The sequence below is a fragment of the Myotis yumanensis genome, unplaced genomic scaffold, assembly GCF_028538775.1.
Source record: "Myotis yumanensis isolate MYYU_CA2020_CCGP unplaced genomic scaffold, mMyoYum1.0.hap1 SCAF_1, whole genome shotgun sequence".
NCBI lineage: Eukaryota > Metazoa > Chordata > Mammalia > Chiroptera > Vespertilionidae > Myotis > Myotis yumanensis.
The window spans coordinates 237,718,178-237,729,342 of NW_027223752.1; the positions used below are offsets into that span (position 1 = coordinate 237,718,178).

The window sequence follows — 11,165 nt, forward strand, 5'->3', positions numbered from 1 at the left end:
GCTTTTCAGAAAGCGTTTCTGAAAATACATTCTCCACACCAGGGAGGGCAGCTCGTGCACAAACATGCCTGCTTTGTGTGGCACAGTCTCCTTGTGTGGTCTGCGCATGGATGTGGCGGAGCTGAGCCATCGTGCTGCTCCGTGCAGTGCACTCACACACAGACAAGAGAGCATGTAAGGGCAGCTCCTGTGTGGACGGAGGCAGCAGTGCGTTCAGTGCGTGGCTGGGCACTGGGCAGTGCAGGTTTCATTCACTGAGCTGAGTCCGTGCCACACATTATGCACACAGATGGCTGCGTGGCCCGATGGGGCGGGAAGGCTCCCGTTCAGGGCACACAGCTGGTGAGGGAGGAGCCCAGGCCCCGTCCTGCCTCCTCAGCCCTGTTCTTTCTGAGGCCAGAGGATGGCGCCCCCTGACAGACCCATCAGCTTTTACGTTAGTATTGCATTGACTTGCTGAGAGCTGGCTGAGAGTTCTCGCCAGTACTGCTAGACCAGCTGATCTGAGCGTTTCGGTCAGCCAGGGATGCTCCCTCTTTAATATCCTAAAGCCTCCTGAGTATTTCTTGTTCAGGCGGTATATACATTAAACAAAAAGTATTTTAAAACTGTTGCTAAGTGGGTGGCTGATAGGGGAAGTATAAATTGGCAGAATTCTTCTGGAAGAAACTTGGTATTAAGTATCAATAGCGGTAAATGGTGTTGGTATGTAATTCTGCTTGTAGGAATCTAAGAAAGTCCAACCGGGGACCAAGCATTAACAAAGATGGTTGTCACACAAGTATTTATAATTATTTATAATAACAAAGATGGCGTCACACAAGTATTTATAATTATTTAACAATAATTTAAAATTACATTTTGGTGTGAAAGTTGAAGAACTTTAAAAATGGGGTTTAGGGGAATACAGAAGGGTTCGTTGCAATCTGGTGCCAGATCCAGTGCAGTAGCAGTGTTTGCACAGAATCGTGCTCTAAAGAAGTATTTAAGATGAAGTGACACTTTTTTCAAAAGTATATGGAGTGGAACATCTGCCTTAATGGCTCCCATATGTAAGTGTAACAGGACCACAGTTCATAGAGATGATGGAGGATCCTTATTGTTTCTGCTCTTAGGTTTCCTCCAGCGGCACTTACGGTCCTGCCAGGAAGAACTTTTCCTATAGAATAAAATGATTTACATCTAAATAGCTCCTATTTTTGAAGACCCCAGTTTTCTCTTTGGCAACATATGATACAAACTGTACTGAAGAATTTTAGCCTAATTACTAAGGAAGAACCAGAGAATCATAATGCTGACTGGACCTTCATTTACAGCAGGGCCTCTCAGTAGCAGCGCTGTTGACCTTGGGGCTGGCATTGAATGGCTTCTCTGGCCTCTACCCGCTGAGTGCCAGCAGCACCTCCCCTCGCTGTAACAACCAAAAATGTCCTCCGACATAGCCCGATGTCCCCTGGGAGGAGAGTGCCCCATTGGGAACTCTGGTTTACAGAACAACCATTCATTAAGGGGAGCAGGCAGCACCGAGAGCACCCTGCCCACATGCCTCCCCGTAGTACACGGAGCAGCCCGCCTGCCTCTCCGCTGGTGCCCTCCCCATCCAGCAGCAGCTGCAGTTCCACAGGCTCCCTGCGCATTGCATTCCACAGGCCCTGCAGGCAGTCGAAAGCCTGTGCTGGTGAAGTGCCGGCTGTGCCCGCCGCTCCTCCCCGCGTGTTTCTTCCCTCACTGCTTGCCGGAGCTGGAGCCGGAGCTGGAGCCGGAGCTGGAGCCGGAGCTGGAGCCGGAGCGGAGCAGTGCTGCCTGGCCCTGGCGAGGCTGGGGGCTGGGAGCACAGCGTGCATGTGTCAGATTATTCAGCCACGAATTCCTTCCCGGTTCTAGAGGAGCGAGCCCCAAGGCTCTGCCTTGGCAGAGGGACAGACACGGGTCAGGTCCCGGCCACACACTCATGTGACCTTACTGGCAGGCTGTGCACCTTCTCTGGTGTCAGTTTCCTCTCTGCACTTGGAGGAATAATAAGGTGTAGCTCGTGGTGTTACTGTGAGGATGCACTGGGTCCTCACAGGCCAACTTGAGATATCTCGGTTCAGTTTCCGACACCACAGGAAGCAGCATCTCAGCAAGCGGCCTGGGTTTCTGCTTTCCCGGTGCACACACAGTTGTTCACACTGCGCTGCAGCCGGTTCCGGGTGCAGGAGACTGTGTCTGAGACAGTGGGCGCGCCTTGTTACAGGGCACGTTACTGCGGAAAGTTCTCACCAGCATCGGAGCCCGTGGGGTAGGCTTGCTGGACATGGGACGCCGCAGGGCCTGTGGCGCAGTGAGACAGGCGCGGTGAGGCGAGATGCGCTGCTAGAACGGCCTGTGTGCACCTCGCCTTCACCCGTCAGAACGTGTCACTGGCGATTACACAAGGAGGTGACTGTTGGATTCCAATGGTGTAAGCATGTTGGCTTGTTTTGTAGGTTGGAAATGTGTGCTGATAATTAGTTTACTGGTGTATTTCACATTATCTCCCCAGATGTTGACTTATTTTGCTGCGTTTGAGGTATTCTTTGAAGAAAATTTGCCGAAATTATTTACTCATTTCAAGAAAAACAGCTTAACTCCAGACATCTACCTAATCGATTGGTAAGTCCGCATTTTTGTTTTCTCACCTCCTGCCCCATGTTCCACTGTCCTCACGGCCAGCTCCTTTCAGGACCCAGCTGCCCACGCCGCTGCCTCTGTTTTCCCAGCTCCAGCCCCCAGTCCTCTGCTGGCACCATTCGCTCTTTCTTGTTACTCTTATTTTCTGTGACCCTACCTGGTCCCTCTGAACTCCTTCAGGGGAGAAGTGGTGTTTTGGACCTGTTTGCTTTCAAAGCGCCATTTACCCATTAGTAACACGTTAAGCGACCTGTCAGTCACCGGAAGACAAAACAGTGCCACTGAGCACCAGGTCTGGCTATGCCAGGCTCTGCTGGGACCTGGACGGCGGTGGTGTGCAGGACACGGAGCTTGCCTGCAGAGCCTTTCCTAAAGGAAGACATGCCCGTGGATGCTGTGCTGCACATGAAGTGTGTCTCTGAAGCAGGCGGAGGACAGCGACCCTGGACCCAGCTTAACATGAGCCCCAGCCACGGCCTGATAGGGACATGTGGTGGTGCAGAACTAGCAGGGCTCCAGCAGGTGGCCTGGCGACGCTGGGCCTGAGGGAAGGGTGGAGGGTGGCAGGTGAGAGGTCAGGGCCAGTGTGTGCTGGATGCCACGCTGAGGCCTTTGGGCAGCATTGCAGGGGCAAGGGGGTGTGGAAGGCTTTTGATTGGGCGAAGATGAAGGTGGGTTATCCCCAGAAGTGAGTGTTAGGTTACGTGGGAGACAGGGAAGCCTGTAGGCAGAGGCAGGTTAAGGGAGAAAGACCAGGGTTTGAGCCGAGGCTGCAAAGTGGGTGGAGAGGGGAAAGCGGTGGTGCCCAAGAGATTTGTGGGAATGCAAGAGATGGCCAGGCACGGTCGCCTGCTCTCCCGGCCCAGCTGGTGAGGGCTCGCAGTGCCCCCAGCTGAGATCAGAAGCACTGAGAGCCAGGTTTGCTTCACAGATGAGAAATTGGAGGCTCAGCGCCCCTGAGTCCTGCTGCATTTTCTGTGAGGAAAATTCACTGCAGGGTCTGTCCAGATTATCTTGACTTCGGGCCACCCCGCTGCTGCCAGCTGCTCTGACCAGGCCTGGTTTCAGTGGCCGCCGGGACCTGCGTCCTGGACACGCGCCTCCCCGCACAGTGGATGGCCCTCCTCTGGACAGACCTCCACCGGTTCCCTGTCCTGTAGAGTAAAGCCTGGCCGCCCCCCTGCCCCAGCCCAGCCTCAGCTTCTCCGCGTGTTCTCCCCTTCGCTGCTTTCGGCTTCTGCCTGGGGCTTCCTGGCTCTTCCTGGGATTTGCCAGGTCTGCTCCTGCCTCAGAGCTTGGGAACCTGGGTGCTTTCCAACCCTTCTCTTGGCTCCTGGCTTCCTCTTCAGGGCTTTATGCAAATGTCACTTGTCAGTGATGTGTTCTTCCCTGACCATCCTGTTAACAGGTGTGTGTATGTGCACACTCTCACACACATACACATCAGACTGGCCCTCCCTGCCTCCCCCTGCTCGCAGTTAAATCCACACATCCTCCCCGCCGGGGACAGGGAATGGTGTTTGTTCAATGCTACAGTGCATCCTCATCACCAAAGGACAGTGACTAGCAGAAGCAGTCTTCAGCCAGCCTGGCGACAGGCTGGCCCGCCTCCACAGGAGGGCTCAGAGCTCAGGCGCTGGCTCACGGAGAACGGTACCGCCTGGGTGAGGCCTGAGCTCAGGCGCTGGCTCACGGAGAACGGTACCGCCTGGGTGAGGCCTGAGCTCAGGCGCAGGCTCACGGAGAACGGTACCGCCTGGGTGAGGCCTGAGCACAGGCGCAGGCTCTGACCACAGCTTTCTTGATTGTTCGCATGTTGGCTTCATTCTGTAAAGTTCAGAATATCTAAGTCGTTAATGGAGGCCACACGTATCTGAACTCAAGAATGTTCTGTTGAAGAAATATCTGTTGTCACTCTCCCTCTTATCGCTACTCTATTTTCTGATCACTTTTCACTCGAGACTCTGCGTTTAAGATGTGAGGGCTTGATCTCTGAGTGAACAGGCAGGAAGAGGTAGGACTGTGGATTGGGTCCGTTCTGTTTCATTTTCTGAAAAACTATCACGTCCTCCAGGTGGAATTGAGAATGCTCTCCAGCTAGAGACTGGAGACAGGGCACCGAGACCTCTTAGCGGCCTTTGGTGCACAGGCTGCCGCCCGGCCACCAGCCACACTGGCCAGGGCGTGCGATCACAGTTCTTTAAGGGAAGAGATACTCGTATTTAATTTCTTCATCTGATGGTTTGCATTGTTAAGATCAGAATTTGTAATCTGCAAATTTATTTGGAAAAATTTCCTTTGTTCCTTTACTGACCCCTACTGGGAGGAAAGCGTATAGTCCTCTTCACATGCACGTGGACACGGAGTGGTGCATTTCTGTTTGCTGTTCTCAGCCCCTCACCAGACTCTATGCTCTCTCTGCCTTAGTAACCTCATGTCCAGCGCCTGCCAGCAGCGTAGCTCATAGTGCTGGGTAAATATTTGCTGCATGTGGAAGCAACAGTAGCAGTGATGAGGAATTGTGCTTGTTCGAGATTCCGTGTGAAAGCCTTTTCACATTGGCCTTCGGAATGAGCACAGGCCTTGTGCCCCGCACCCGGCCCCGTGTTTGTATCTAAGATGACAGTCATACTGGGGAGCATGGAGCGGAGCCCAGCCGATTCAGGGTTCCTTGTCTGCCAGCCCCCCTGAAGCGCTCCACTCTCTGCAGGATCTTTACCTTGTACAGCAAGTCTCTGCCCCTCGACCTGGCCTGCCGCATCTGGGACGTGTTCTGCCGAGATGGGGAGGAGTTCCTGTTCCGCACGGCCCTGGGCATCCTGAGGCTGTTCGAGGACATCCTGACCAGGATGGACTTCATCCACGTCGCCCAGTTCCTCACCAGGCTGCCCGAGGACCTGCCCGCAGGAGAGGTTTTTGCCTCCATCGCTGCAGTTCAGATGCAGAGTCGCAACAAGAAGTGGGCTCAGGTAAGTGGGCCTTTTGGTCGTTCCTTCCTTGGAGCCCTTGTGTGGAGTCCTCTGAGGAGGCAGCCCTCTCGGTGGTTCCTGCGCTGGAGACCTGACTCTGAGGCCGGCTCTGCCAAGGGGCCTGTCAGATGCAGGGGCCGAGGCACCTCAGCCTCCACCCTCTCTGCGGCCCTGGGAGGTCAGCTGGTTTGTCATCACGGTGCTCCCTGCATGGTAGACAGCATTTGTAACCCCCCCCCCCCCCTTAAAATGCCTGAGACGGAAGCCAAGGGGACTAGCACTCGCCCAGCCCCTCCTCTCGGGGAGGTGCTCCGGGACGAGGTCCTGCCCCCGCTTCCCTGGGCTGCGTTACTCCTTCACCTTCCCACACGTGCAGTCACGGCTGCTGCTCTTCCTTCCAAGTCCCAGGGGCTTCCCTGTGGCCACCCCCCACACCCACCCATACACAGAGCTCATACACACACACACAAACACACACACACACAATCCCCACACACCCATACACACACCTCATACACACACACACCCATACACACACACAACCCCCACACACCTACCCACAGCCACACAGCCACATACACACACACACAGGCACACACACACAGAGGGAAGGATTAAACCCAGATCTGACATTTTGCTTCATATACTTTAGGAACTAAAATTACTGGTTAAAATGAGGTCAGAGTTTATTGGACACCATAGTGGGCTAGTGATAGGAGTTAGCTTGCTGGGGGGTGGGGTGAGCACCATGGAGTTCCACACAGCTCCGACAGGGGGCATTGTGGTCTGAGCACAGTCCTACAGGCTGTGCCCGAGGGAAGACCTGGTGAGCTTTACAAACAGGTGGATATTTGTTTGGGTGGCAGTGCTGTTTGCGCAGAGGTGGGGGCAGCTTGTATCTGTCATCAGTCCTTGATGCCCCCTTTTGAGACCTAAATATTCCTGCTTTCCCTGTGGCTTGTAAGGAAGGTGGTGGATGCCTGGCCGCTGGTGGGTCAGCACCAGTGCTCCCTGGGTCCCTGGGTTTGGAAGTCAGACAGATGTGGGTTTGAGCCGGTGAGCTGTGTAGGAGCAAGTCACATCTGTGGGCGCTGTTGCTCAGGTGCCTTACGGTAGGGGTTACCTTGTTGGGGGTTACCTTCCTGCGCTGCTGGTGCGGAGTAAACAGCTGTGAGCGAGCGCTTGTGGAGTGAGGGCTCTGCTTGGCATCGAGGGATTCAAGAACTATAGCTATTGTCATTGCTGTTATTAAACAATCACAGCGGGAAGTAATATTTACAAAACAAAGGTGTTAACTAAGCACTGAGAGGAGGGAGGAGGGAGCCCAGCCCCTTGGGAAGCTCAGGAAGGAGTGGGCAGCAGCTGGCTTCGTAGTAGGGAGCACAGGGCGGATGTGAGGGAGAGCCCTGCACCCCGTCTTGTGGCTGGTGGGACGGGTGGGAGGGCATTGGTGCAGAGATGGCCTGATGGTCTCCACATCAGAGAGGTGCGCGGGGGGCCGGCGTGGAGCAGCAGAGGGGAGGCAGTCACCAGGTAGCCCCTGGGACCTGTAGTCAGTGTGTGCCCTGTGATTCCAGGTGCTGACGGCATTGCAGAAGGACAGCCGGGAGATGGAGAAAGGAAGCCCGTCGCTCAGACACTGAGGCGGCAGGCGGACTCGCGCTCGGCACCGGGGCAGAACTGCCAGCGCACCCGTGCTGTTTGGGGCGGACATACTGGCAGCTGAGAATGGGGGCTGTTTTCCTGTTTGGTTCCTGATACTGCAGTTGGCCTTAAAACAAACCAAACTTTTAAAGGATTAAACCAAGGCTTAGCCTTAAGAAGCTCGGTGGAATGATGACCTAGTATTGACATGGCAACCACTGCACACTGCATGGTTTAAAAGTAGGGCGGCGGCTCTCTCCCCTTTTCCAGCAAACATAATTAAATTGCGCTGCTTCTATGTCACTACCGCCAGGGCGTAGTCTTTCTTAGCCGAGGTGCACGAGCAGGTGTTTGGGAGACCTCAGAGATGTTATGGCCCTTGGTTACCTACTTTGAAGGGAGAGGGATTGCTGATTTAGTTACTGAGGTAATTGCTCCAGAGACAGGTCCCGTTGTTAAAGCCCACCTACCAAAGATGCATTAAGGCACACGAGCTCTCGTGGACGCCCTGGGACTCACCTGCCCTCGGAGTGACGTCTTACCATGTTGCCTTGACAGTCACAGCGCCAGGGCTGACATGCACGCGTAGGCCCAGCAGGAGCCCTGCGCTCCCAGAGGTCGCCCGGCCCCTGTGGGGCAGTGGAGGGAAGGGGAGCAGGAGGAGCTCTGCACACAGAAGGCCCCAGGCGGCAGAGACAGCCCTGAAGCCGCTGGAAACAGATGGACACCGTCTCCCTGTAAGTCACAGGGTGTTAAGCCTGCCCTGCTCATTAGTGTGCAGGCGCGGACAGCACAGTGAGTGTGAGTGTGTGTGTGTGTGTGGCCCTGCTCTCTTGCTCTGACAGAATGCTCCTCTGTCCTTTGTCACCTGGACGGCAGCGGCAGCCCTGAGTGCCTGTGTTTCCTCCTCGCACATTTGGCTTAAAGGTGGACTCATGAGGACCGAGAAGCGAGCCACGCATATTCAGTGGCCCAGAGAGTCCTGTCACCTTTTCAGTGTCCTTACCGTCAACCTTCCCATTCTAGCTGGTTCCCCAAGTTCATGAGCACCTCTTTTGTTCTAGATTTTCCTTGATGAATTTTGAGAACTTTGTATTAGGGACTTTGGTTATCCAACTTCAAATAAATGAATAGTTTTTGCACAGAGTGGTCCAAAGGATGGCACCTCTCTATGGAAACAGGTTCCCACGGGATAATCCATTGGCGTGTTGATCTCGGGAGTGTGGGCGACCCGGTGGCAGGGCACCGGCAGCCGTGCGGTGCGCACTGGGGTCTGGCTCTGGCCTTGCTCGGCTGGACTCCCAGCCCAGGGAGCATCCCCCGCCCGCCAGGCTGGTCCTGTGTCTGATGTTGGGAGTGCCCTCAGCTTCCAGCGTGTAACCTGCAATGAGGAGCCTTGGGGAGGGTGGAGGGTGAAGCTGGCTGTGCGCTGTTTGATAGGTTTTCTGTGTCTGCCGCGTCCACTGGTGACACTTGCAGTGCAATAGCGAGTTGCCAGCCAGTGGCCGCCCTCGTGCCTCTGTCCTGGCTGCGCTCTGTGCGTCCTTTCCCCGGAATTGCCTTTGTTCCCTGTCTCCCATGCATTCCCCAGGGAGGCTGCAGAGCAGCATGGAAACCACTTTCTGCCTCGGCCTTTAAGTGCTGACTCGCCGACCTCTGGGAGGAGATCTGCCCTGCGGTCTCGGTCTCTGCGCCTTCCAGACAGAGCAGCCAGTCCCGACACCCCGATGCTGAATGTCACCCGACTGAGCCGCTGCGCAGGGGCGCCCGTTTCCTTCCATGGCCCGCTTCCTGTTCCTGAGACCTGCACCTTTTCTTACCGCCCATAGGATGTTCCTTCTGTCGTGACAGGAAGTGGTGCAGCTGGCGGTGGGGCCCTCAGAGCGCATCTGTGCATTCAGACCCAGCCCTGAACGGGTTTCGTCGGCTTGAACCTCTTTGGATAGTAATTTGCATTAAGTTTTTGGGTTGTTTTAATCCTCACCTGAGGATATTTTTTCCGTTGATGTCTAGAGAGGGTGGAAGAGAGTGGAGGGAGGGAGGGAGGGAGGGAGGGAGAGAGCGAGAGAAGCAACCAAGTGAGACACATCGATTGATTGGTTGCCCCCCGCCCCAGGTGCCCGACAGGGGCTGGGGAACCTGCAGCCAAGGTACGTACCCTTGACCGAGAATCGAACCTGCAACCCTTCAGTCCACAGGCCAACACTCTAACCACTGAGCATCGGCCAGAACTGCATTACATTTTTAAACAAGATTCCATGTCATCAGAATACTTACAAGTCTCTAGTTCAGAAGAGGTTTTTGTGACCTGCTCAGGTACCCCGTGAGGGCTGGCTGGCTGGCTCTGTCCCTTTCAGAGCCCAGGAAGTTCTCATCCGCGTCAGAGCACGTGGCCCCTGCACAGAGGGCTGCTTCCGAGCTCAGGGCTGTGCTGCTCCACTTGCCAGTATCCATTAAGAAAACTGGGAACAAACCTGGAGGCCCACCCTCGGAGCCCACACCTCCCGCCCCCGGCCTGGACCGGGCACAGCAGCCCAGGCCTCGGTGCCTCTTCTAGAGCCAGGCTTCCCTGTAGAAGAGCCTTAGCTGCTCAGTGTGACTATTTTAAACAGTTTGCTGGTAGAAAACGTCTGCTAACACTTGCTACATACCATGTTTTAATTGCTGTACAGTTAACCTTTGATCTTATGTAGTAAAGTGTATCAAATTAGGACTTTTTGAATTGTAAATATATGGTTTTATTAAATAAAACTCATGTAAAATTGTTACTTATATTCCCTGTAGTCGGGTTTAAAATTGAAGTTCTCACCGTAAAGTATGGCAAATATTTGACTTGGAGTGTTATGCTGTTCCAGTATTTCAAACATCACTTAAAAGGATCGCTGAGATCAAAAGGATGGTGCTGTTGGGGTAATTTGGTTAAGGGGTTCAGGAGTTTAGTGCGCCCCTTCCAAGCTGAAGGGGAGCCCTGGACTGGCTGCCCCCTCATACTTGACTCTGCCCCCAGCTGTAGCATTTCCCACTCACCTGCCACTCACCTGCCCCCACTCCTGAGCCTGCGCCCCGCCTGCCCGTCAGGTTCCTGCTTCCTCAGAAACTGCTTGGAGCCTGCCAGCCAGGTGCTGACGTCCAGCCCCCGCCCCCTGCCTTCCCCTCCCCCCCAAACCCCCCATCAGCGGGCGCCCTGGGCTCTCCCCCGGGCTAGTGTGGGCCCCTGTTCCTGTCTGTGGAGCGGACATCATTAATACTGCCCTTTAAGGGGTGGCTGAAGCGACCCTCAGGATCACCAGACAGTGGGAGTAATCCTGTGGGTCACACCGGGGTGCCTGGGGGGTGCCTGTCAGGCCAGAACAGGAGGCCCAGGAGGGAGCCCTGAGGGCTGCGCTCTCTTGTGTTTGTCCCCTGTGACTGTTCCAGATGCTGCCACCCCCTGTCCACCCCTCACATCACCTCAGCCTCCATGCCTGTCCTGGGAATATGCCCCCTGGGACCGCCTCCCCACCCATCCTCACGGAGACTGGGACCAGCAGCTCTGGGCATCCACTCCGATGTCTTTGGCCCCACATGGTGCCCAGCAGCCCCACCTTTCCCACCAGTGACCTGCTTTGCTCCCTGGCTGCCGCTGTATCTCTTCTCCACAGGCTGCGTGCGAGGTGAGCGATGGGCAAAAACCATTGAAACCGGTAAAGAATTTTTGTGAGTTTATTTGAGCCAAACTGTGGACATAGGCCGGGAAGCAGAACCTCAACGAATTGAGATAATGCTCCGGAGAATGGCGGGGTTACATCTGTATTTATACATTCCAATCAAAGGAGGGACGTAGGTGGGTTACATGAAATTCATTGGTGATAGATTAAGGAGGAGGGATAAAGCAAAGCAGGGAAACCCCTGGGATTGGAT

At 54.9% G+C, this 11,165-nt stretch overlaps 1 protein-coding gene across 3 annotated transcripts in view; it reads left to right on the forward strand.

The window, feature by feature from the left end:
• TBC1D14 (TBC1 domain family member 14) overlaps window positions 1-7,391 on the forward strand; it is a 72,678-nt gene extending 65,287 nt beyond the window's left edge. For all 3 annotated transcript variants that reach the window (XM_070399743.1, XM_070399752.1, XM_070399758.1), the window contains 3 exons: window positions 2,525-2,634; window positions 5,363-5,621; window positions 7,199-7,391. In XM_070399743.1, the coding sequence (XP_070255844.1) occupies window positions 2,525-2,634; window positions 5,363-5,621; window positions 7,199-7,264 (435 nt within the window). In that variant the 3' untranslated portion in view covers window positions 7,265-7,391. The remainder of the gene's footprint in view (window positions 1-2,524; window positions 2,635-5,362; window positions 5,622-7,198) is intronic.
• The last annotated feature ends 3,774 nt before the right edge of the window (window positions 7,392-11,165 follow it).